The sequence below is a fragment of the Pholis gunnellus genome, assembly GCF_910591455.1.
Source record: "Pholis gunnellus genome assembly, chromosome: 5".
Taxonomy (NCBI): Eukaryota; Metazoa; Chordata; class Actinopteri; order Perciformes; family Pholidae; genus Pholis; species Pholis gunnellus.
Genome location: NC_136531.1, coordinates 24,575,942 through 24,603,425, shown reverse-complemented (window position 1 = coordinate 24,603,425; position 27,484 = coordinate 24,575,942). Strand labels below are relative to the sequence as shown.

Here is a 27,484-nt window from a genome sequence, read left to right as displayed (position 1 = left end):
AGGTCACCGTTACCTGGAAAAACCAGCCCATTTAACACACTAACAGAGACACAACTTGTTCCGACAAGCCTTGTTCCTCAACTATAGGAGGAGTTCCTCGACACAAATGCATGTCTGTGCTTTAAATACTGTGTACGGTACATTTCACATACGCTTGAAACCTCAAATCAAGCCCAGAAATCAAAGCGACTGACGTGTTTGGACGCGAGGTGGTACGATCTACACTATCTTTACACACACACACCCTCCCCCCCCCCACACACACAGAGCGAGAGAGAGAGTCCGAACTCAAAACACACTCGCACAGAGGTCGACAGAACACGCAACTGCTGAAAGGATATGAAATGTATTTTAAGGTACAGGATGACAATAATAGCATCAATCAATTAAAAACAAAACACATGTGCAAGACAGAGTCAGGAGTAAAAGCTTAATATCTTTACAGTGTAAATCAACAGATCTGTCAGTGAATGGCACAACACACATTTAGACAGGAACACACCAGGCTGCCCCTCGGGGTCGAAGGAATTCAGTGTGTTGAATACAGTAAATGACTCGTAGCAGACAGATCGCCTCAACAGCCGAGGTTTCCCCCGTTTGAAGCTTCAGACAGAAGTGTGTTTTGAAGCGTTTCAGATCAATTGATGTGTAGAAGTCTGTAGAAGCACAGCTACTGTTCTAGAGTTTTTCTTTTTGCTGAAACGGCGTCCGTTTCCCTTTCGCCGCAGACGGGTCGACGTGTGTTCAAAGAGCAAAAAGATGGGAAGTGAAATGGACTGTGCTGAAAACGTACTGGATCAGGATACGCAACCGAGGAAGAACATAAATACGGAGGAGAAATCAAAAAACGGTTCACCTTTGACCTCTGGATATGAGCACCACCGTCCAAGATTTGATATAACTTAGCTTATGTCTATTCAACTTATAGAATAGAAAAGAAAAACACTGTCATGAAGTTTATTTCTTCACCCGTCCCCTTCATCTCACTTTGTTGCCACCCTTTTTCTTTGGAAACATCTTTGTTTTACTTATGTGTAGTCGCGATCAGAAACGTGTCGTTTCAGGCTCTGAATCTTTGTTCAAGCTCGTTTTATAATAATAATAATAATCATAATAATAATAAGGACATTCTTTGGCTGTGTTAGCCTTGTTGCATCCGACACAGGAGCATAAAACACACGAGACGGACGTTCAGAGACGCGGACAGACGGGACAGGAGAGGAGTGTTTGCTCCTCTATACAGGAGCAAACAGTAGAGGCCCAGTGGGACAGTGCTACCTTTGGGAGTTGTTGTTCGAATCACATGTTCATTTGTATTTGTTAGAGAGCGGGAAGTGGGCACTTTGGGATAAAACACTCAAGGGTGCCATCCTTTATTTTTCTTTGTTTTAGGTCCAGTTTACAGTTCTTATTAACATTCTGGAACCGGGAAGAGGACAAAGGGGCGAGGTAGGGAGTCATCTTAACGTCTCTCACGACCTTCTCCTCCTGGGCCTCCCACGGACGGCTCCTCCTCCGCTCGACCGTAACCATTTGGGAAGTTATTGGGGTGCGGTTATGAGCCTTCTGGGAGAACCAAAGGATGGAGAAGAGAGTCCGCAGTCCTGACAGCCAGCCCCTCGCTGTCTTCCATCTTTGTGCTTCTTCCAGGGGGCGGCGGGAGCGCACGTCCGTCGGGGGCGGCGTGTATGCCGAGGCTGGTGAGGAGGTCCCGGAGGCGTGCGATGGTGCTCGCTAGCTGCTCCTTCTCCCCACCCAGTGCGGAAACTTGCTCCCTCAGCTGGCCCTCCGACTGGGCCAGGGCCTCCACTCGGCTCTCCAGGCTGCAGACACGAGCGTGTGACACCTGGGGGGAGCGAGTGATGGTTGACATGGAGGTAAAGGAGGAGAGAACTCGGCTCTATTTGTGTGCGTCTGTGTGTGTGTGTTTACCTGCAGCTCCTCGAGCAGGTCGAGGTTCTGTTGCCGGAGGCTCTGATTGGTCCTCTCCAGCTGCGCGGCTCGCTGCTGTTGGTTGAGGGTCGGGGGCGTGTCCAGCAGCTCGTCCTGCAGGACGTGGTACTCCACCTCGTAGGCCTGGAGCTGCTTGGACATGTCCATCTGACACACCTGATGAACACAGGATTTTGAAGATTGTAAACGCTCTCTGACATGTATCCTTCTAGAATGAGATTTTGTTTCATAAAACGCACGTGAGCCAAGAGAACATCTGGGCTCATCTGAATCTACAGTGAACCTGAGCGGCTCAGAAACTCTTTTTTTTCCTATAAAAAAAATGAACATTCATCTATTGGAAGAAAATGACTGTGCTCCCAAACACTAACATGTAGTTAGATTACTTCATTAACAGAATATTTAAAAAACTAACTTTTGGCGACCCTCATGAAGCAGCTTAAATTTAGGATACAATCTACATCTTTTAAAAGAATGTAGAAAGAATTTACGGGTTAGACTGACAGAGTTGGGTTATCGAGACTCTTTGTTGCTCTTTTCTACTTGTTGTTGTTGTTGTTGTTACTTGTCCTGCTTTTCACTGACTGATAGTGCGGAGACACTATTACACTATAAAACATGCTTTTGATTCATAATCGTTAAAGTGAGCAACAACTCGATCATTGTTTTTTTAAACACGACCCCAAAAACATGTTTGAAACACGAGAACCTTTTTTTGTTTAACACTGATGTTTAATGGAATATTTCACCCACAAAAATTATAATTTGCATATCAATTACTCGCCGCGTGTTACTTTAAAAAGTCTGTAAACTTACTACTGGGGAATCCGAAAACGGACAAAAGTCCTGATGAACTGAAGTCAATGAGGGCAAAACTATAATAAAACATCCGTTCACAAACTCACACAACTCGTGCAGTTTTACCATTTAACCGGCTCACTACTGTCCAAACACAAGCATCACTAAAACTTCACTATACTAAACATTCCCGCATAAACAGTACTCGCACGGACGAGAAGCGCAAGATGCGTTTTAAAAAGCCTCCATTTACTTCAATTCATCAAAACGTTTCTTTGATTTCAGATTCCCCGTTCTTCAAGAATTCGAGGTAACACGGTGTTAGTCATTGATACACAGATTACAACAACAACAGTTATGTTTTACTTGAAACATAACTGTAGTTAGGCCACCATGTCTCTCCGTTAGTGATACATTTATATTCACCAAAATAATTGCAAGGATCAGGTTGTCAACAAGCGAACAACATTTAAAAACGTGTTTTGTCTTCAAGTCTTTTTCAGGGTTTTGCCTTTCAGGTGAAATGCGTTGGCGTCAGCTGTGCGACATTAAAAAGGCTTTTTATTACCCTAAGGATTCAGAGAGCTTCTTGTTCGCATTGGTCTCCAGATACCATTGTTCATTGCTTATTTACTTTTTTAAAGACACTTTTTGTTCAGGAAGCAAAAGTCGCAAACCAGTTTATTTTGTACAGCTATGGGAAGAACATTAGGTGTTTATTACTGTGTTATTACAGTAAATATAACGCGGAAGTAAGAAAAGTGTTTGTCTTCATTTTCTCTTCCAAATAAGTCTGGCTGACCTCTCGCTGTGTTCTAACTCGTCTGTGTGCATTTCTTTCCCCGTCTCCACACTTCCATATAGCAACGTCACCGTGCTCAGCAAACTCACTGTAACAAGACTGATAGGAAGTTATGAAGCTTACGTAGTTTCATTTGGTGTCACGAATTACAGTCACATAACAGAAAACAAACAATGGAGACTGTTTTGCACACGGGGCTCCAAACATCCTGTAAGTACACTCCCTGTTTGTTATTTCTGTGGTAAAAACTGTGAGTCACACCCCAGTTAACATATAGACAACCTGGATAAGTGGCACTGGGGGGGGAGGAGTTCCGGCAGGCTAGAGCATGACTCAACAGCCTTTTTCGTATTACATGCAAATCCATTTGTAAATGCATACTTTCCTAACTATAGAGTACCTTGAGAACATCTCTCTGCATGCCTGACTTATCTTAAACTCTTGTCAGCTCCTCTGACAACTGATTTTACCGATTAAGTTCTTGCCGGTACCACTACCCCGACCTTCATTGCTTCATTTTGTTCTCCTCCCGCCTCCAGCTGCAGCCTGTGCAGCTTTAAAAGATCAAATTAAACAGATCAAATGTTTCGTATCCGGGGGGTAGAGCTGCTTTGAAGGAGACAGAAACAGATGCAGCAGACACACATTTCCTCATGTGCTGCGTCTGTTTTACACAATAAGCAAATCAACTAACTTTTGTAAAATCATATTAAATCAGGGTTTTTTCTTCTAATTAATTACATAAGAAATAAGTTACGTCTCGCTATGATGGTTGTTTCTTCCAGTATGTTATTGTTTCAGTAGTTGCAGTACATTCTGTGTATTCAGTTGGTGTGTAGTGTGTGAAATATGTTGCTAGGATGAGGGTGAAATGGTGGAAATGCCTCAGAATAATGTGCATTCAGGTGCTCCTCGGATGGTCGCCTTTTCCCGAGTTGGGAAGTCGTTCTTCCGACTTCGGTGTGTTCATGAGCTTGAAGCTGTAATGTGGAAACAACATGGACGCTACAAAGAAGACATGTTGTATTCTACTGTTTCTAGTTGTTTCGACCTAAAAGGGGCACATTTTCCCAGTCGGGAACTACTTTTTGCAATAGTTCCGAAACTACACGACTGCAGCACAAATGCCCCGTACCGCCCCACGAGTGCCTGCTGTCATCCCGTGTAAACATTAAGCGCTCCATCATTTTACATGTGTCTCCCTCATGAAAACAATACAGGAGGTAGTGTGATCATGACGGTTTGGTTGCTGGAGTCACTCGACACGTGTGCCTGATCTTGTGGACACACAGTATTTTTCTTCACCACAAACACTGACGCATGAAGGTTGAATCCCTTCAGTGGCACTCCACCCTTCGGCTGCCCTCACCGCTGATGTAAGAAGAGGGCGTGGATCACATTGACAAATGTTGCCACTCAAGCGGAATACCATTTACATTTTTGTTTTTTTCACAAAGCAACTGTTGCCTCCGTTTTCGCCGCCACGAGTTGTAAAAATATGATCTATGATCAAGTTTAGTGAACGGAGAGGAGTTTACCAGCTTCTTGAGCACGAGATCAGACAAGTCGCTGATCCACCAACCTGTGAAAATTCATTCTACCTCCCAAAAGTTGAAAGGAAGTGGAAATCGCTGCTGTATGCGATGTGGAGGTAAAGTCTGGTGATAACCTCATGAGACTGAGAGCTTCCTGAAGGTTAGAGGGTAATATGGAGGGATACTTTTATGATATACTCTTGGCGAATAGTACATTTGCTCGGTTTCCCTTTAAATAATGAATATTCTGAATATTATGCATTTAATAGATAAATAAAGAGCATCCGCTGAAGTAGAGAGGTCAGCATGAGGTAGGGTGTAAGGTCTGGACGAAGGGAAAGCTGAAGCACGTGTGGGAGGAGGGACGGGCCCTCATGGGACAACAACGACGACAGCACATTTTGCTTTCAATGGAAGCAAATGGATTTGTGTCTGAGTACGACAGACATGAAAGGGAAAGTAACAGTGAAGTGCTTGAATGCAACTCAAACACTTCACTGTAATCCTGATAATAACAATGATAATAAAAAACGTTTGCACTGTATACCAGTCAGGCAGTCCTGTGATTAAAGGGGAGGTTACACATTACCGACTGTTTGGTACTCTGACCTGGTTGATGGTCTTCTCCATCTGCACCAAGCCCAGGTTGGGCAGTGTGGTCTTGATGAAGTCCACTATGGACTCCAGGCTGTCGTGCTGCAGGATCAGAGGCTTGTGGCTCCCCAGCAGGCTTAAGGCCACCTTGAAGATGACCTCTGACCCCTGCAGGAACAACATATCTGACAAAGAGGACAAAGAGGAGTCAAAAGGTTACAGTGGACGAAAGAGGAATAAGTGGTTGACAGCTTCTTTTGATTCAGTTACGTAACAGGACGGTGTATAATGACAGACACTCACAGCACAGCTTACCGTGTTGATCGGCGACTGAAAGGGTTGTTTTCAATGATAGATGCTTTGACGTCAATTAAAAAAGGTTTAAACAAACATAAATATAGGCCAAAGATCGAGTAGGTGTGTGAATCTCTGTGCGTGCTTTGAATGAATCAGGGTGGGGTAAGGGTTTGGCAGGATTGCATGAGATCATGCAACAGATTAAGGAATGGGAGCGGAGTTGAGGAGCCCCACATGCCGCATGATATCAAAGACTTCACAGTGCTATGATGATGCCCTCTCGCTGTAACGCACGCACACACACTCACACAGCGCTATGCTCAGATGAGCGCGAGGAGCCAGAGAGTCTGGTTCACTGACTGAGCACAGTGTAAGAAATTAGGCATGAAAACGACAGCAAGAAAGGAATGAGGGTTAGGGTGTTAGGGAATGAGGGTTAGGTTAGGGTGTGTATACGTGAAAGACAGACATGCATACACAGTATATATATATATGAAAGAGCTGTGGGTGTAATGGTATCAACACAAATGATATAAGGTCAATTTAGAGGAAAACAACTGCCTGTACCTGACAAACAAAGACTTTATCTTAAATGTGTCTGTGTTTACGTGCATCACACTTTTTGGGGATTTCATTCCAAAGAATCAATATATATATACACACACAAGGGCAGCTTACCGAAGACTCTGGCCACGAAGCCGAGGGGGAAGTGGGAGGCGAAGGCGGTGAGGAACCAGGGGGTGGCGTACAGGCTGGGTCCAATCTCCTGCTGCTCCAGGTGGCTGTAGAGATCCCTGTGGTAGTCGTGGAGGAGCCGCGACAGCTGGTACATCTGAATCTGAGGGAACAACATACCAAAGATTGTTTTGTTGGTTGGTGCGGTTCAGTGTACCTCATGCGCAGGTTGTGCTTTTATTATTTTGTGCGTGGTTTATTTGTTATTGCAGAGATTTGGAGCCCATTCACAGGCTCAAAAATAGAACTTGGCGTGGTTGAATGACGTGAAGACTACACAGCAAATGTCTCTTTTCTGTAAAGAAACATCTCCCTCGTTATCACAATAGCCGTTCTATCAAAGGGTGATATAAAAGCGACACCGGGGGAATCTATAGAAAGGCAAAGCCACGCCCCTTTAGGTAGATCACCATAGGACCTTATTTTGGAAAAAATATGTACGGTAGTCAGCGAGAGACAAATACATTTTTGATCACGTTTGAATTGTGCCATGAATTACACTTATGATGTCTCAATTTCAAAGATAATTTTGCAAGTCGAGAAAGTCGCAGTCTGGCATAAAGCGTTGGAAATGAAGACCCTCAAAAGTCGCGCAATTGACGTCTCTTGCTGAAAGTAAGACGACTGTGTGTTTTGTGACACTCGCACGAACGTTACATTTGTGTACGGAACATAGCTAAGTTAGCTTGCCAGACGTACATTGTGCGAGACGGGAGATGGAGTTCACGGAGCGGTTTCACACAAAACTAAACTAACCTATTGAGATGCATTCAAGTCCATATATATATATATAGTCAAATGTGAGATGAATAGACTGATTGACAAAAAAAAAGACCTGCAGTCCTCTCTAGAGATTAAGGTGCGTAGGAGACACTGACAGACTCTGTAAGTGTCATATATGTGGGACAAAGGGACAAAGAGGCTCTGTGTGTGTGTGTGTGTGTGCGTGTGTGTCCATTTCACCTGCAGGATAATCATGTCAGGCCTGTACTGTTTACGGAGCCCCACGTCATACATGAGAAACTTGAGCATGTAGAAGGCGTCCTCCTCCCCCATGTGTAACAGCAGCACTCCCGCAATGAAGGACAGGCCCTGGCAGTAGCCCACCTGCAAATGAAACGATAACAAACTTGACATCCAAACAGACAAGGAAGGGGAAAAGGGCTTAAGCCAAATAAAGACAGTTGACAGTTCCATTTAGTCCATCAAATGAGAGAGAGAGAGAGAGAGCGAGACAGACAGACAGACAGAGAGAGAGACAGAGACCCAAAAGTAAAGCGAAAGAATACCAAAAGAAGAATGAAATGGTACCTCTGGGTCCAGCAGTGAGTAGGCTTTCAGTAGATTATACAGAGACAGCTGTCCTGCCCCCAGCTGTGCTTGGAAATATGGATGAGTGGGAAAAGTGCGACCTGGGATGGAAAAGAGAAAAAGAGCGAGATATGATCCATCTTGCCTAAACTCTCTGAACTGTTTATATTTAGTATGAAATTATCTGCGATCGACCTGATGAAGCGGTTTTAATAGATTTGATTTATTTGACATGTGTCTGAAAGGAAAGAACCTGAGGGTGTGTCTGAATGGGATGCTAGACTTCCCGCGAGGGAGCCCGGCGCGTGAGTGAGTGTCGTCGTGCTCACAAATGAAAACGCCTCGCTTTAAAGCGAACCCCCGTGTACCCTCCTTCAGAAACGTTACATAAGGTAGGACAACATAATGACCCGGGATCTGTGAAAATGAACATTCTTGATGAGGCCGGGCTGGTAATTGCCAGGTGTGTAATTCGGTACTGAGCACAACTCGACTTGCAGCGTGTGACAGTGGGGCTTTTGGAGAAGACAGTGACGCCGTGCGTGAGTGCGTGCGGAATGCGCTGTAGAGGCTGTATGAACATAAAGCCTCGACTCCCTCCCCTGCCTGGAGGGAAAAGTGCGTCTATGTTTCTGAATGTAAGGTGTGGGAGTGCTGAACTTTACAAGCTACAGGGCTGGATTGGTGGGTGGATGTGTATGTTATGTATGTGGGTGTTATGTGGGTGGGGTGTAGGTATTGTATGTGTGTGTGTGTGTGTGTGTGTGTGTGTGTGTGTGTGTGTGTGTGTGTGTGTGTGTGTGTGTGTGTGTGTGTGTGTGTGTGTGTGTGTGTGTGTGGGGGGTGGGGGGGGTGTGGAGGGTGAAAGCGAGAGGTTTGAGACATTACAGTGTACTCAGTGCAGAGTTTCACCAAATGAAATGTAAGACCTTGTTTCATTTACCTTGCAGGACAGCTGGATTCTCTCAATACCTATCTAGGGATGGGTATCGCTAGGATTTAAGTGATACGACGAGAAGGCAATTTAACACCTTTTGCACAGTTATACTTGCCAAATAACGACAGAATACCAGCAGGGACAATAAGGTCCACAATTATTCAATCGCCTATTTGTCAGTACTTCCCAGCCTTAAGTAATAATTTCTAGTAATGGACCCATATACGATATTGAAGGATGGATTGACCAGATGAAAAATAATTTAAGTACATTTTTGTTAAAGTCAACCCATTATGAGTCGATGAGCTTCCCAGCCGCTGTAGCTAGCCGTTAATGGATGTATAATGTCTCCCGACAACCCGCAAGCGGATACAAAACACAGCTACAACTCGTAGCTGGCAAGGAAAAATATGCATGAATTGAATTCACTTTTTAAGAACTTTCAAGACCTGTAGAAATTCAATTGTGCTCATGGTACTGTGCATCTGTTTACCCAGATCTATGAGGATGGCGTGCTGCTGCGTAGTCAGCTGTTTCAGCAGCTCTTTGTACGGAGTGTGATTGGCGGGCGGTCGGGACGGGACCGTCTGCCTGAGCAGGTATTGTTCGGACAGAAACTTCCAGATCTCGCCCCGGTGCTGCCTTGGGATGCCTGTCGGAGACGACAAAGAGACGAGGGAGGGTTAGTTCAAAGGTGGAATAGCACGTTAACCAGCTGTTTCCAAACCAGCAGTATGCAAATAGTAGGCCATTCTTATCTTATCTGTAAAAAATACCCGTCAGCCAAAAAGCACACGTGAGGGGAAACAGTGTTCTGCTGTATTCCCCCTCGAGTGTAGAAGGCAGTCTTGACAGTAGGAAACACAGAGCTGTATGCAAACATTAGAAATGCAACAGTAAAGTAAGTGAACTACGCATTTAAAATATTTATAATACATCATTTTAATCATACAGACTTACTTTAACACTTCGGTGTTTGTATAAATGACATAACAGAGATATAATGTGTTTATTAACAGAAAGAGCCCGAGTACAACCGTTAAACTCTCAGCAGTGTGACCGCCGGCTCAATGTGTTATGTAATCATCTTGCGTCATAATCTAGCTTGAGGCTACTTGAGCTCTTAGGCAGCGTTTCATTCGGCAGTAGCCTTTTCTGTGTGCACGTGAGCTCTCTGAACTTTTGATCTCCTCTGTTGCGTTTGAGACCGCGGGGCTGCGGAGATAACCTTGCTGTGCAGAACACTTGAACACGCACAGAGGAGAGAGCCTTGACAGCGAGAAGGGGGAAAACACAAAAATACACACTGACTTTACTGTGTACAAATGTTGAATTAAAAACACTTTTATGCTCTTTTTGTTTTGCCATATTTGGCAACAGGTGGCTGTTGATAAGGAGAAACGTTACAGTACATATTTTCAGTTTTGGGGCTTTATACATTAAGCTTTGGTCAATATTAGCTAATACTTGGGGAACAAACATCTCCAAGAAGCCCTGATATATGTATCTGCGGAGCCAGACGTGTACCTTGTGCAACAGCAGCGTGGATGGTCTCCGTGTCAAACTTGACCCTTGCCCTCGCAGGAGTTCCCAGCATCTTCTCCCAGACCAGAGTGACCTCCTTCAGACACGGGGTGATTTCCTCGTAGTCCAGCTTCAGGCGCTTGTTCTGCAGATCGCTCTCTGATGCTGTGAACGGAGAAAACACAGAGGATGCGCGTCAACGATGCGCTTTGTGTGTGCGCGCATCTCTCTTCTCAAAGCCCTGGACGTTTTGTCCGTTTTGTTTCCTTCACTTGATCACTTTCCTACATTACTCGGACAAACTTCCACACACACTTTGTCAGAACTATAAAAACAGTGACATATGTCTAAACAGACCAAGCCACACGCATTTCATGAGTGAGGCTGTCATCATCTAGTGACTGAAATTAGCACAAAAGACCAGATGTGCGCAGGATGTTTTAGACTTGTGGTACTGAATCAAATAAAGGGTTTGGGAAATGTTGAGAGCAAACAGCTCAAGCGGTTAATGTGTGAGAAATAACTGCGGCAGGGGGTGCTTAAGCCGGTGTTCATCTTCAGTTGTTTTTTTTCAAAGCCTACAATAACTTAATAAATACTTCTTAAAAGGCAAAGAAGTTGTGAACACAGCATTTACACCATCACCTTTTAAGTTGTTGAATCAAACTTGTTAGAAAACTTCACATCCAGCAGTTACAGAACGTTTATCTTTTATTTGAAGTCCTGTTTCTGGGCCAGCTGGCAAACGCAAGTCCAATATTCCCGATTTTTAGCTCGGTTTTTGGTCTCCACCAACTGCTGAGGGAAATATCTTTCTCTTTAGCTGCTAAATCCTCCATTGTGTTCACCAGCTAGCTGCTGATTGTGTCTCCAGTTTGGGGCTGAGAGGGTAACGGACCAGTTTTTATTAAATCAAATCAAATCTGGAAATGACAAACGGAGTAACTCAAGGAACATCTTAAACCCTTTGACAGAGGACATATGATGATTATTAGAACACGTCCCCCTGCTTTGTGACAATAAGACGGTTTTTTTGCCCAATCTAATTTGTGGCTTTCAGATTAACACATAAACTACACAGAGAGACACAAACCGTGAACTCCGTTGCAACATGTTGACACCAGCGATCAAAGAAGGTGAGGGCACGCCCAGCGCCCCTCGCCTGTTCCTCTCTCTCTGACAACACCCTTCCTCTCTTTCCTCCCTAATCTCTCAACCCACAGCCCTTCGTCTCTTCTCTTTTCTGCCTGCACTCTGAAGTCTTTCTACTCATCCAATCCCCCGTTTGTCTCGTCCATCGGCCACATTCTCCCTCTCCCTCCTTCCCAGTTGTGGACTCTCTCTTCACCCTTTTACACTCATCCGTGGTGTCACCCGCTGACCAGCTGCGGGTGACATCATCGCTACAGGAGAGGAAAGAGACAGCAGTCCGTTTCCTGTTCCAACCTCCATGGACGCCTTCCAAGGCTACTGACTGACTGAGGCCGGGACGCAGTCTTCAGCTGTGTGGTGCGACGCATGCTGGGTCACGGTCGAATGAACGGGGGCCGATTAACAACAGAGGGTTTTGAAATAGAAAACCTTTGTTTGTGTTCTTTTATGAAAGATCTCGTCAATTATTGCAGATTTGTAATTCTCACCAATAAAGTAAGCTACTATGACCCCCCCCTTTCGGATGCCTCCGAGAGAGGAATCAAACATCCTCATGTTCTATGACTACGCACCAGCTAGTGAGCCCATTCGGCAAGTGCAGATTTTTCTAGCAAAAAAAAGTGATGTTGCGGCCAACATGTTTTTGCATCAGCAACATATTTGCAAAACATGAACTGAGGCAAATACCACAGCTTGAATGAACAAATTGAGTGCCTCAATTCTGTGCCTCACAAAAGTGGACTGCTATGCATAGAGCTGGCATTAAAATCCAGGATAAAACACATTTTGAAACAAATCGGGCACAAGACAAATTAAAAACATCTTGAGATGTCTGAAAAGTGTTTTTATGAAATGCTGTGTGTCATGGCCTCAGCAATCAAAGACGGAGAAGTCGCGGGAGTGACCTGGAGGGCATAGTCTGGATAACAATAAGGAAAAGTTGGACGGAGCAGACAGCTGACACACCCAGGGTAAGAATAGATGCTGCTGGGGCGGCCGCCGCTCTGCTGTCTGTCTTATCTGGAGCCGGCGAGAGTCTGGTCCATCAGGACTCAGTCTGCCCGCTCTCCATTTCTCTCCCATTCTGTCTCCCGGAACACCCCGCCCATGACAACACACAACAACATAGGATACCCCACCCTGGAGCTGACAAAGACACACACACACACACACACACACACACACACACACACACACACACACACACACACACACACACACACACACACACACACACACACACACACACACACACACACACACGACCCATAAAACAGGCAGCGGTGTGAGAGATAAACAGAAGGAATGGAGCTCCACCCGGACAAATAACGGATGGAAAGGTGGAGTGCGGAAGGGAGGAATAAAACAATGTTAAACTAATGGACGCCAGAGAAAATCGCCACACGCCGCACATGTGTACGTTGCATCCACGTAGAGGGTGTGAGGTCGCTGCCCGGACATGTTTTTATTTCATCATTATTGACCCACATTCTCTCCGTCCACACCCTGTTATACAGGCAATTACTTCTACTTGCGTGATGCTTTGCATACAGCGCAGGTAGTTCGGGGTTGAGGCGCGCAGCTTGGTGGGTGTGTGTGTCGATGCGTGCCAAGTGGGTCAGGAAAGAGGCGTCGCACTTTGTAACCTCTGTGTGTGTGTGTGTGTGTGTGTGTGTGTGTGTGTGTGTGTGTGCGCGCACATCTGGAGAGGCATGTTGCCAGAGACGAATTAAAGAGGCGACTTCTTTGTCTTGCTATGCAGCTTCTGGAGAAACCAACTCGGCATTTAATTCAACCAGCGTTAACAAGTGAGTGATGCAAACAACGCTAAATAAAAAAACAAATACAATCCAACTTTGCAGGAACAGGCAGCAGCACCCCCCCCCCCACACACACACACACACACACTGACTCACCCTGTAGCTTCTGGTTCTCCCTCTCCATCCTCTGCAGCAGGATCTGCTGCAGGATGGCCTTCCTCCAGAGCTCCCTCAGCTCCTCTTTGCTCCGTCTCGTCCTCTCCTCGGGCACCGCCCGTATGGACGAGTCCCCGCTCCCTCCAACTCCCACCTGGCCAGGGCACAGCCGGCCCCCCTCCAGACAGGGGTCCCCCCTCTCTGAAAGACACGTCAGATCACGCTGGATGAGATCACGCTACATTAGGTGTCCACTGCATACACAGCAAATAATTAACAAAAGATAACACTTTATTATGTTGTGAAATAATAGTTTAAAAAATAGTTTTAATCATCATGGGACATTTTTTCTATTTTTACTTCATTCATTGGACCTCAGTAAAAAAAAAAGAAAAAAAAAAAAAAGAAGTCAGTACAATTTGCAACACCTGTGCAAAACAAAATAAACACAGATGTATTTGACACAGTCGGGTGTGTCGCACACAAAGTGTAAAGTAAAAAAAAAAGTGTTTGTGTGACTCCACCCGAAAGTACAGGGTGGATCCCAAAACCTCAAAATAACGTGTTGTTTAGAGGAAGGACATAACAACTATCCAGCACTTCTGTTTCACTTCATAGGAACATCAAGATCCAGTTTGATTGCATGCCCCCCCCCATACCCACCCACCCACACACACCCACACACACACACACACACACACACACACACACACACACACACTTTGCTTAGGTATGTCAATTTGATGCTTATCTTTCCAAAGAGCCTTTCTGAGGAAAACTAGAAACAAGTAAGATGCGTGCGTGCGCGTGCATGCACACACACACAATATAGTGTTCTCTGGGCCAGGTGTGGTTAACGTTCAGCCTTTGTCTCTGTATTGGGGTGACCCTCCAAGACGTGCTGAAACCAGAAAAGTCATTATACAAACATATGACTCTTATGTTATAAGTGTGACAAACACACACACACTGTGACTCTCTTGAGAGACTTGTGTATTTGTTAGACAAACAGACTCCTGTCCTGCTTGAATAGAACACGGCTGAAGAGTCAGCTTCGAGGTGTAAAAAGTGCACACACACACACACACACACACACACACACACACACACACACACACACACACACACACACACACACACACACACACACACACACACACACACACACACACACCTCCTGTGATCATCTAGCCCCTTACCCTAACTGTAGCCATTAGAGCTACTGTACTGTGTGCGCCTAAACTTAATACAAAACCATGTCTTAATGCCAAAATAACCACACACACACACACCCTCTTGCATAAAGTGGCATGATCCACTCCCTGAGCAAACATTTCACCAGACCCATGTCCCTGAACACACGCACGCACACACACACACAATGTATGCAAAGTAGGTCAACACGGCTGGCGCTCTCCTCTGGCGCTGTCTGTGTGTGGACTGTCAACATGACCTTGAGACACCGTCATCCCTTCCAACACACACACAAACTCGACACACCCATGACCTCATGCATGTAAGCACACACACACTTATAAATCCACGCCCGACTCGACCCAACTCTGGAGCGCTGCATTGGGCCAGCAAAAAGCCCATCAAGCTGAGCTGCTAAGAGCACCGCGTCTCCTTCACCTCGCGGCAGTCGACTGTCAAAATAAAAGTCAGGTGCAGATGTAATTAATAGTGAGGAGAAACGTCCCGCTTGATGTTCGGCCGTTTTTGGTTTGAAAGGGAAACGGGGCCCTGAAGCTCACTAATCCCTCATGAGCAGCATGGTGAGTGGGGAGGGTGGATGAAAAGGTCACACTAGTCCCACATTCCTGCTGCATTTATGAAGACTCCAACATGCGTGTGCACGGACAGTAATCCACTAATCCAACGCCACCACTGTGAAGGTTTTTAATACCCAGTTGTTGTTGCGACTGCCTCAGAGGTGTTAATTGAACCGTACGGAAATGTTTGTGGCTGTGTGCTCAGAATTTGGAAACATCACACTTTGGCACCCCCCAGTGGTAGCATAAGACAAAGACAGTGGCTAGAAACTGTGTGGCGTTCTACACATTGTGGCTAACAAACATATGATGATATGATTTCAGTGAGCTTAATATCAATAATTTGTACAGCTGCTTTTGAAAAAATTATCAATTAGTACTTCAAAGTCATTATAATTTTTCTTACGCTGTGTTTTTGTAGTTTCCCTCATTTATCGGGGCAGAAGTCACACCTGCATTGTAAACTACACAAGTCAGTCCCATCACGCTGTAAAAACACAAGTTCATGGGTTCCAAGTCCGGCATCGCAGGACTTCCATAAAATCAGCCTCCCTTATTATTGTTGTTGAGGCGTGCATGACAACATTACGGCAGAATGTGCCGTTGTTTAGGTTTCAGGGTCAATGCCAGTTGACTCTCGAGAGCAGCGGACTCCTTATCTCCCCCCGCGTGTTTACTCTGGCGATAGTAGTTGAAATGACACGCAAACACTCTGTTAAACCTGCCTCGCTGTGTTTCTATGCGTGCAAGGGGAGTTTTGAATAGAAGGTGGTTTGCAGGGACACTGAGACAGCTGCTGTCTGAATTGTTAGTGCTTTACTGTAAAATGATGTAATGTGCCAATTTAGAGAGAGTTCATGACACTCACACAAAGACACTTCACCCTTAGAGACCCACGTAGACCTGGTTTTGTCTAGTTTAGGGGGGTCGACAGTATATGCCATAGAGAAGTTTTACCAGAATGATCTAGATTGATAAATAGCACTACAGGTAAGAGGTAAAAAACAGTTTTTGGGGATTTTGGGGTGAACTGTCTCTTTAAGTTACAAAACGTTGAGAACCCCTGGATTATGGTTATGTTAAGAGAAGAAAAAAAAATAGCTTTTCAAATGTGAGGGATTCAGAGACGAGACATCCTGGACCTTTATTTACGGACGTCTAACAAACCGAATGATTAATCGATGTGAAAATAATCTTTGGTAGCACCCCTAATCAATTTCAAGCCGGAGTTTAATGCATATCACTGAAACAAACTCAAATGCTATCAGCTGACTAAGGAGTTTATTTCTTCAAACACTAAATATAAACACCTTCAAGTGTAATAAAGAAATTCCTGACGTAAAAGGTAAATGTATGGACATGTCTGTTTTTTTTAAACATAAGTTATAGTGGAGCTACAGTTAGACCAACCCAACTATTGACACTGTCAACACTTGTCATACACCCACACACACACAGGATATGAAGACATGCAAGCACATGCATGATTCCCACGTCTGCACAGACAGACACACAGACACACGCCCTTTTGTGGAGAGATTGACTGAGATGAGACTTGCGAGCAATAATTCACTCTCTACTTGAATCCTTCACACCTCTGAAATATCTGACAGGACTGAAAATCAAGACAGACGTGTCTTAATTTAATTCTTTCACTCGCATATTTTTGCTGTTTTTAAAGCCCGACTCCTTTTGCTATTATGGCATGTTCCTCTCTTGTGCCACACGTTTTTTCTAGCCGTTTTTTTTACACCAATAAAACGGAAATTTAAAAAAAATGTTCAGTGCCAGGTGCTTTGTCGCACCGGTTGTCAATGTCACACTTGGCCCAGGCAGCCAATCAAATCGAGCAAGGTGCTAATCAGCTGTTTTTGCCCCACCCCCCTGCTTTGACAAAGGGAGTTTCTGAAGCGTCCACGCTTGTTGCAACGCGTCTCGGTGTGATCGGGCCCTGAGAGGAACACCAGCTTCGTTGAGAATGGCAATGGCCTCTCCGGCCATACTGTATGCTTTATATATTTTAATACTTTTTCTTGCAGCACCCGAACCTAATTGACAAACCAAGTTTTCTCGAGTATCGAGGACAAAATTCTCAGGAACACAGCAGAAAAATAATTTTAAATATTGACATCTACTTCATAATAATATGTGTTTAATGCACTTCTAGACTGGGCTGTCAAGAGGAAAATCAATTAACAGCGCGTACCATACTGGCCATACTGGTTGGCACTTCTCAGTGAATAAAATCACACAGCACACCAAAATCAAAAATGTGTCAATGGAAAGGAATACCAGTGTATTGAGTGCATTGGCTTCACTCTGCAGAACCGGAGGTTGCCGCCTGGTCGGGTCCTAAAATAGCCGTTATAAAAGAGAGCACAAGGGTCTTGGCTCATGCTCTTTTTTTTGGTAGGATACTAGGAGTGCCTGTGCGCATGTGAGCAACTGTCTGGACCCTGGAGCTGTCTTCTTCCTTGGAAGAAGACATGTTGAAGTTTTACGACTGAAGCGTGCAAAATAATCTAAATGTAAAGATCTCAACTGCACAAAGCAGGTATTTCTGTTTCTGTCTGCCAAGTGATCTAAGAGACACACGCGGCGTACTGTTTGTTGACAGTGAGCCAAATATGTGCAGAATTGAAATATATCGCAGAATGCATCAAACTCTGCATCAAACTCTTTGACGCGTGTGCCAGTGTCAGATTTTGTTCCTGAGCAGATTGAATAATGTTTAAATTGCTTAGTTATCTCCAAAATGTGTCAAGTTAAAAATAATATAGATTTGAGCCAATTCTGGCTGAAAAGCAAATATTATGATTTACTTGGGTTGTAAGAAAATATCTATACAGTTGAGTATTGTGATATTATGTTTTGTGATACTGTATCAATTCTTAAAAACACTATCAATTAAAAAAAATGTAATGCACATATATAAATAAATATATACACATATATATACACACACACACACACGCACACTTTTTCACTGTCTGTATTTTCTATTTACTTAATTTGATTACCGAAAGAATCCTGAATGCACTTATAGTTACATTTTTGTATTGATATAGGCCAATGGTTATTCCTCAGATTGCATAAAAAGTAGTGCTATGATTTCTTTTTTAAATGCAATATATTGCAATACATTGAATCATTACCTCTGTATTGAGATACGCATCGTATCGCCAGAATCTTGCAAATAAAAAGCCTCATAATTTACAGTATGTAGGTACAAAACAATTACTAGTAATGTATTGACCCAATTTGTATAACTTGAAAATATATTTTTTCTACAAAGCTCTTTCTCAAAGTTCTTGTTGCTGAATAGTTGAATAGTATATTTGAGGTGGTATCTTGTCCTCTGAATGATTTGACTGTGACTGCAGGATAAAAACAAACCCTGAAAAGACTCGTAACGTGTGAATCCACAGGTCGATCTCATGCTTCCTTTCCTTTTCCTTTCATAAGTTAACTTACGCGCAACACAGGAAACGCGCAAACAGGTTTATCCATTGTTACAAACCTTACCTTCCTCTTCAGTGTCTAAAAGAGTGCGACACACTTAGTGAACCAACAACCACGGTTTTCTCTCCAGTGTGCTCTAGATTTTGTGCATTTTAACATAAGCGTTGGGTGTATTTAAATGATACGGCAGCATGATCGCCTTCTTGGACAAGTTGTTAAATACTGTGTAGGGACTGAGTCAGCAGTTTGAATCCAATGAATCTGTTACTATTATAAGGAATAATCTGAGAGGGCCTTCATTCCAACTCAAAAGGAGACAAACCAGAAATTGGCCAAACGACTTTCTACTTTCTTTACGGTTGATAGGTAGGAAAGACATTGACGGATACTCAACTTCTTACTACCACTCATTAGTCATTGCAGAGTTAAGTCAATCAGTGACTGTGTCCATTCTTACCATTGGTGTCTGTGTTCTTCTGCGGTGTGGCGACCCGTAGGAAGATCTGCTGCCTCCACGAGTGGCGGTGGCTGCGCAGAGGGCTTTCCCCTACGCCCCATGCTGCACTCGCTGCAGACAGAGCTGCTACATCACTGAAACACAAACACGCACACACGAATAGTTACATAATATGTCCTCCTAGTTTATACCATAAACTGTGTACACACACATTCATATACACACATATCCAAAAATATACATAAAATCAGCAATGAAATGATGCGTGAAACAAGGAGCACAGATTATGACTGTGCTGGACACACAGAAATGGACGTGACTACTTAGTGTACGTGTGTGTGTGTGTGTGTGTACCTGCTCTTTGGGACATCAGGACAGTCATACTCTTGGACAGGGGCCAGAAATGTAAATTTCAGAAAATTAGGGACAGAGGCGGAGGAGGGGAGACGAGCGCGCAGACCACCCAGAGGACTGAGGTAGAGATATGAAGGTGAAAAAAAGGAGGCAGGAAACAGATGAAAAGAGAAACGCAGGGGTCCATTCACACAAAGAGAGAAATGCATGAGTTAAACTGAAAACCAGAGCAGGATTCTCACCGTCTTTTATTGAGCTGCGCACTAGACGGTGAGGAAGGATGATGAGGGAGGAGAAGAGAGGGAGATGAAGGGCAGGGAGGAACAGGAGGAAGGGCGGAGTCGGTTGGGAGATGTCTGAGAAACGGTGAGAGTACAGGAAGAGGGAGCGAAGAGAAAGAGAGCAGAGGAAGTCACAACAAAATAGGTGACAACTGAAAAATGGGTGAAGAGAAAGAGCAGGGAAAATGAAAGAAAAAGGTTTTGTTTTTAAATAGAGTTGGGAGATATAGTTTATGAGAGAGAATCATCTCAAAGTGCTTGGTAAAAATATTTTAATATCGTCTTTTCCTTAGACGGCAACATTACAAACATAACTGAAGCCATTCAATATTCGGAAGGCACATCAGGCTCATCTACCTGGGTGTAATGAAAAGAATACATCAGAACCAGAGATACCGTCGGTTTTGTTTCACGAGTTATTCTTACTTGTCAAAACCTGCCGTCTGCATTACCCACAATGCAACCTCGACATGCTATGCTAGAAGCGGCTAATGTAGCCTCCAGCAGAGATGAGGAGCAGGCTACAGACCGGTAACCTTTAGGTCTTTCTGACGACACGACCCCAGATTTCTTTTCATTTGAAACTCCAGACCAGACAAATGACTGAAAAATGATCAGCGATCACACAGCTCCCTCTGGAGCCACAAAAGGCTGTATTGATAGAAATACAACAGGAGAAGAAAGGACATTCCAATTCAAATCAATGTTTCGGCGGCCATTTTTTATGTGTACCGCTGCCATTGGTACCATTGTAGCCGGCTAACTTCCGTATAACCAAACCGACTTACGGCAAGTGGCAGACTAACTGAGATGAGTTTGCAGTAACGACTAAAAAGAGCAGTGGAGTAGTAATGTTGCAAAGCGTAGAGAGCCAGAGTAAAAGAGTCTAACAACGCACCGCTTCATCCAGACACTCTAATCACAATGTAGTAAACGCACTTTGTTCAGCTCATCTTTTGTAACCAGTGTAGCATCAAAGTATGGTGGAATTAGCAAGCTAGCTTGCTAACTAGCCAGCGGTATGCTAGTAAGCTTGCTCGCTAATTCGGGCATGCTTTAATGCTACATTGGTGAAAGAAAATGGGCCACGGTCAAGCTACCTAGCTAACAAGATTCCATGTCCGGAGCAGCCTCTTACCAGTCAAACATCCACGGAAAACAGTTCAATGTCCGTTCTACTCCAATCTTATTTCTATGGCTTTATACATCTTTTTCACATACACAGTACACCTGGTAACGGACTTTGATGTGTAAAATTGGTGGAGTTTCTTAATTGAAACACTCCCACCTGCTTCATCCTCCTAGCCACATTACATGGATTGTTTTCTTTTTCAGAATAACCAAAAAGATTGATTTAATGTCAAGAGGTTTATCGCACAGACAGACAAGGGAGAAGAGTTTTTCAAGTGCAGAGGAATTAACGTCAACAGCCAAGATTTTAATAGCAGCACTTTTCTGACAGGAACTCAACTACGTTGTGCATTAAGCCGGCTGTATATGTAGCTCTTTATAGACGATCTACACCGTCTTGTTTCCCTTTGACACAACTGCACCTGCCGACATAGAGGAAACCAGGGGATGACACGCTCCACTGAACATGTGTTCAACCACCCGTGAGACTGCCGTCACAGGCTCATTCCTGATCGTCAGCAGTTACACGAGGGGTTTGAAACTATGTGCTTCATTCGTTGACCCAGGAAGAGGATACAAGTTGTAAACATAATGCAACCAATCCTCTCTCATTGTTCTCCGGCTCAACTTCATATGTCACGGCAGAGAGATGGGCGGCCCCTTCACATCTGAGACATTTCTAGCGTACTGGATGTGATTAATGTGCAACATGTTGCAACCCGTGTCATTGGCAATGTAAAAATTTGAGATTGAAACCAGAAACGCTCTGCTTACTTGCTCTGGTGTGGCGTGTCGGTGCTGACGGAGTAGTGTCGTACGAGCTTGGGCTTGCTGGCTGCAGCGGGGTCCTGCGGTGTGCGAGTCTGTGCGTGCAACGGCGAGCTCTCTGCTGAGGACGGGGTGGGAGGGTGGCTGAAGGTGCTGGCCCGTCGGCGGAAGCCCTGAGGCTGAGCATCGCCGGGTTGAGAGGAAGCGGAGGGGGACGGGGGGAGAGAGGAGTCAAGGCGCTTCAGGTCCCCTGTCGAGTTGTGGCACCTGAAGACGACGAGGAAAGTGTGTGAGGAGAAAAACACGGTGACCACATAATCTCATGACCACACACAGTGTTGTGTAGTCCAAGGGAAAAAGAAGTGAGAGGTGAAATTAAGTTTATACTATGCACTGTTATAGGGAGTCCAATAAAGTTTGGAATAATTAAATCATCGTTTAATTACGCTTAAATATATTCTGATCTACAATGGACCTTTCGCTAAATCCCGCAATCTAACACAGGCTGGCCAGTCATAGCGTAGCATAAGCCAGTTCTGACCAGGGTCCAACAACAACTATCCGTTTCTGCTCATGGACTGTCATGTAATCGATCTACAGGTTGGTTAGTGGATTTGGAGCGAGTCTCGGTTAAACGTTGTGTAAAAGTGATACCCGTTACCGGAGAGGTTGTAAGCAGATGTAAGTCATTAGCTACATCCAATGTGTACTTTAGCACTTACTTTAGCATCATTAACCAGCGTTAGCACTTCTATGCTACGCTAGCTACTGAATGTATATACACATGCTGCTTCTGCTTTTTACTGATTTTGACAATGAATAAATACCAATTCTGTCCTTTCTGGTATTGCAAGCAACAGTTTTCAAGCTAAACAGCCATTTCAAAATGCATTGAATTATCAATCTATTCTGGAGGCTGGTTTTTCACAAAGCCAGGGATCAGGATCTTGGAACTCAGGGTCTCATCAACCTCTACGATAATGAAATCCAAGTAGAACTGCTCTGACCTTTGAATCCCTGACTGTTCTGTCCCAAGATATGAATCAGTGTGTGTGTGGGCATGTGTGTTTACCTGAGTGGGCTGGTGGGTCGCTGCTGGGAGGAGGCGGGCAAGGGGTCATCTAGACAAGACTGGTCCTGGCTGCTGTTGAGCGTACAAATGCCGCCGTCACTTCCCACACTGTTGTCCCTCTGAGCTCGGGCCTTGCTGCTCCCCTGCCAACAGCACACACGCCAAGGTTATACACAGCAGGTCGAAGATCACAAACCGGCATATTACTTCAAGTTTAACATTCAAAGTGTAAAGATTAACGATTATGAAAACTACCATGTCCTCCAAAAGGCCTGTTCTTCTATGTTAGATCACAATAATGACAGCATACCATGTATACAAGTGACTACTTGAGCACTACTGAATACAAACCAAGAAAGAAAGAACAATTTTACCTTCCAGATCCCCTCCAGGGACTCGGTGAGCGAGCGCTTGGCTCGGCTCTTGAACTGCTCGAGTCGCTGCCGACTGCTACTCTGCTGTGGATCCACTGGGGCTGGAGCTGCCTCCTCACACACCTACATATACATGGAGAGACATAGAGGGAGACAGCGAGACAGGGAGTGAGTGGGAGTAATGTATAAGCTTAGTATGACACTTATTTCATTCTAAGTGAAAGGGATATTTGTAATAAAGTGACCTGTTTGCTGTCTCCGGGCAGAGTGTGCTGATGGCTCCTCTGCCTCTCCTCATACAGATCCCTCAAAGAGGCCATCACCAACTCATTCTCTTCCTGGTCGCTCTTAGGACGAGCCCTCTGAAACACACACAAAATGCAAAAAATAATTTATTACATTTTTCTTTTTCGACCATGCCGAATAAATGATACGTGGGGAAGAGTTTGCGAGTGTTGACATAAAAGCAGCATCCAAATGTGAGGGGTTTCGAGTGGACAATAGCTACATTACATTAGAAGAGTGGACACACTGTGCTGTTTTGCGTTAGCAAAGCATGATCTCATGTGTCGAGAGATCAGCACTGATGTGGTGCTGCAGTTCAGCCACATCACCAGCAGATGTCAGCTGAGTCATAGAGAAATACTTGAGGGCAGTCTCCTCCCAAGGCTCACCTTGGTCAACAATGTGTAGTACCAATGATGGATAAAATAACATCAGCGGGCCTAAAGATTAAGTTGCAACATTTAAACATATGTGCTTTATCAAACAGTCCACTTGTGTTTCTGGGAAAACAGACGGACGTGTTGAGAGAGCCACAGAGAGTGAAACAGACCAGAACACTGAGAGATGAGGTGGCAGAAATATTTATGTCACGTGTAAAGGCAGATCAGTGATTCCACGGTGATACATGAAAATCATGATTGCATCCCTGGCTTTTATAACTACTAGGCTGGACTCCTGCGACTGTCTGGCTTTCATGTAGTGTTTTTTACCAGAACATATTGTTCTGGTTAAAATTCAATGTTGTATTTTATTTATTTTCTGAACTTTATTTGGTTCTTCACCTTCTCTCCATTTCCATCTTGTCACTCATTTGTAAAGCACTTTGAATTGGATTGGATTTGTTTGAAAGCTGCTCTATAAATAAAACCTGATTGATTGATTATTTTCTAAATGTCTGATGACTCGTCCTGCACGCGGACGTTTACAAAAATGTATCCAATCAAATGAGACTTTGTGCGACTAGCTAGCCACAGCGGTCATATAAAACCGCACTTCACCGGTTGTGGGTGGCAGTAGGTAACAGGGCAAAATGGAGAGATAGGAAGATAAGACACCACGTGTCTGAGGTCTAACTCAATCAAGGGAGTCTTTGCTGATTTTAACCGGCTCTGTGTCACTGCAGATGAACGGCTCCTCAGCAAATAAAATGGAAAAGATTTACATCCCTCTTTGCCACTGCACACCCCTCAAATGTTACTCCACTGTGAAATACGTCACAGTGGAGAAGCTAAAGACGTCCGTTTCACTGGGACATGAAGATAAAACTGCAGACTGATTGGTTTGTTTCTAGCTACAGTAGCCTCAGAGGGAACTCTAGGAATTGACACTTGGGCCCACATGTGCACCGTCGGGACAGACGCGTTACCATAGTGTTCTCAAAGACCGACGCTTGCTCCTGGTTGTCCAGAGTGGCCAGGTGTCTCTGAAGCTCCAGCTTGGTTTTAGATGGGTGCAGACCTGAAAAATATGTAAATGGTGAATAAAAATTTGCAGCAGACAATACTGGTGTCACATCACAGTTGTTTTACTTATAGTAGGTGTAGGTTCACACAGTATGTGGGGTACTGAGGGTCGATGGTGTGGCAGTTTTATATTGTACACCACCCATAGTTTATAGGTCACTTAATTCAGCAGCATGATATACCTTATGGGATGCGGTTATCTACAGAGATGCAGCTGCCTACCTTCTATCCTCTCACACAGTCTGTGGAGCTGCTGCATGGGGCAGCCGCCACACTGCTGGCTCTGGGTCTTCGCATTCTGCTGCAGGGCAGCCACAGAGAACGCCTGCTTCAAAGTCAGCATGATCTCATCCACCTACAAGAGCAAAACACATTCTTCTTTATGCTTTGTTGGTGTTTTTCACCCATTCTTCAACATACAGCCTTTCGATATCGTCAGTGCATCTATGGGTTTACTTCTACCCGTATTAATTTACATTAGCTTCTTTTCAGAACTGCATTCCACCAGAGAACAGATATTTGAACAAATCCACCCCATTCTTGACCTAATATTTTTTTTTTTGTCCTTTCCTAATTCTAGGAAAGTTTCAATATACGTGGAAAATCTGGGTCTCAGCAGTTTCATATGCCGTATAAAACTGGTAGAAGTAAAAATAAGAGTAAAGTAAACAGGATGTGCAGTTCCCCCCCCCCACAGGTTGTCTAGTTTACTCTGGCAGCAGTCAGATACTACAGTACAGCCGTGTGATGACCGAGGCTTTTTATCAAACACACCATGACTCATCGGAGCACAGAGCTCTGAGTCATAGGCCTCAAGATTCCGAGCACAATTTAATTGTAAACCCAAAGCAACCTCTACAGGTGTTAAATTAAACTGAGTGGGAGGCACTGATATGGAAATATATGTGAAATTATTTACAGGAAATACACACAATGCTCAACTGTGCATTGTGTTCCAATTAACAATTATACAAGAGTCGTTTTTAGCTTTGTAGATGTGCATTATGAATGAATTGTACCAACACATACGTGCCTATTTGGAGTGTTGCAGTTTACATACATGTCTTCACTTCATCCTATTGAACCTTTGTTATAATTAGCAGAGGAATTCTTGTGTTGTGTCCAAAAATGTGTTTGTGAGGTCACAGTGCCATTTGACCATCAAATGTTAAATCAGGTCAACCTTGAAATTTAAAGAAATCCCCTCCAGGTTTTTCTTATTTTAGATATCAAGTTCAAGAGAATCAAACAGACGTCTGGACAACCCGAACATAATAAAAACGGCAAAACACGTGAATTACTATGATTTCTTTTATGTCCCATCCTTTTCTAGCATGCTCTCCTTTCATTATCCGTCTCTCACCAGCGACTCGTCGGTGCACTGGAACACGTAGCACACAAAGTGGCAGCTTCCTCCTTCCACCGTCTCCCTGCAAATGAAGCCGAAGTGATCCACGTGACGGATACCCTGGAAGAGAGACGATCAGGCGCTTCAGGGTTCAGGATGGGGTTTTAAAGATCCCACACGAGCCTGGACAGACAGTATTGTGCAGAAACGCAGTGCTTCATTCCTACCTGTGAGCAGAAGGAGATCTCTCTGAAAGTCTTCTCTATGGCAACTTTCTTAGTGTCTGGACTGACCAAGAAGATCTGAGACCTGCCCACCTGCAGCAAATACAGACACAAAGAGAAAACAGTCAATCTAATGGTGTCTCTGAGTGTGGGTGTTTGAATGGTCTTGCGGTGTGTAGTGTGTGTGTGCTTCTGTGTGTGGTGAGGCTTGTGGTGTGGTTGTGAGAGAAATAATGAGCCTCGCACACTTAACTAGTTGTGGTTCAAGTTCAGACTCCTCACACTGAAGTCTGGGTCAATGATTACGTGATATAAAAAGGGAAGCCTAAAAATAATCTTTTCAGTTATAAATCGGATTTGTCAAATGAGGTAGTTTCATTTCATGTCTTTTGAAAAAGTACCGATGAACTTTAGAACAGTTCCACTTCCGTGGATATCCCCCATTCATACCATCATTAGGACATGAGTCACTATCGCTCCTCAAAAGAAAAAGGGACTCAGTGGTTTGGAATAAGCAGCTGATCTCATGTCTGTTAAATCCAGAGTCTTCACACAGAGATCACAGCTATTCTTTTTATTAACATGCTGCCATTCAATGCTCTGCTGTACGGAATATCAATCACATCTAGGGACGATATATAATAAATTCATGTCAACATGGTCCTGGCCAAAATAGTTGAGATTCACCACATTATTACGATAATCATCAAAATATGCTCAAAACTCTAAATCACTAAAATGTACTGGAATAACTTTCATTTTGTTACGAAATAGATAATTATATTGCAGCACTGAGGGGACTTTTTTTTGAAAAAAACTCTTAAATGAAGTACAAATAAGTCTCCCAGCATAAATAAAGGATAAAATCTTCTTTCGTACGTGATAATTCCTGTTTTTCACTTCCATGACAGAAAGCTAGACAGCTTTTTCAAGTCACTC

The 27,484-nt window shown here is 44.1% G+C and overlaps 1 protein-coding gene across 3 annotated transcripts in view; it reads right to left on the bottom strand.

Annotated features, from left to right (window-relative positions):
* Window positions 1–339: 339 nt before the first annotated feature.
* tbc1d1 (TBC1 (tre-2/USP6, BUB2, cdc16) domain family, member 1) overlaps window positions 340–27,484 on the bottom strand; it is a 47,639-nt gene continuing 20,494 nt past the window's right edge. For 2 of the 3 annotated variants that reach the window (XM_079159228.1, XM_079159230.1), the window contains 20 exons: window positions 26,549–26,638; window positions 26,337–26,441; window positions 25,196–25,328; window positions 24,877–24,968; window positions 23,471–23,587; window positions 23,226–23,348; window positions 22,852–22,994; window positions 21,786–22,046; window positions 19,842–19,955; window positions 19,600–19,716; window positions 19,246–19,379; window positions 13,555–13,755; window positions 10,490–10,651; window positions 9,456–9,614; window positions 8,026–8,126; window positions 7,678–7,821; window positions 6,658–6,817; window positions 5,698–5,867; window positions 1,933–2,109; window positions 340–1,846 (listed from right to left, as the gene is read on the bottom strand). In XM_079159228.1, coding sequence (XP_079015354.1) covers window positions 1,556–1,846; window positions 1,933–2,109; window positions 5,698–5,867; window positions 6,658–6,817; window positions 7,678–7,821; window positions 8,026–8,126; window positions 9,456–9,614; window positions 10,490–10,651; window positions 13,555–13,755; window positions 19,246–19,379; window positions 19,600–19,716; window positions 19,842–19,955; window positions 21,786–22,046; window positions 22,852–22,994; window positions 23,226–23,348; window positions 23,471–23,587; window positions 24,877–24,968; window positions 25,196–25,328; window positions 26,337–26,441; window positions 26,549–26,638 — 2,994 coding nt within the window. In that variant the 3' untranslated portion in view covers window positions 340–1,555. The remainder of the gene's footprint in view (window positions 1,847–1,932; window positions 2,110–5,697; window positions 5,868–6,657; window positions 6,818–7,677; window positions 7,822–8,025; window positions 8,127–9,455; window positions 9,615–10,489; window positions 10,652–13,554; window positions 13,756–19,245; window positions 19,380–19,599; window positions 19,717–19,841; window positions 19,956–21,785; window positions 22,047–22,851; window positions 22,995–23,225; window positions 23,349–23,470; window positions 23,588–24,876; window positions 24,969–25,195; window positions 25,329–26,336; window positions 26,442–26,548; window positions 26,639–27,484) is intronic. The other variant, XM_079159229.1, reaches the window with a different exon arrangement.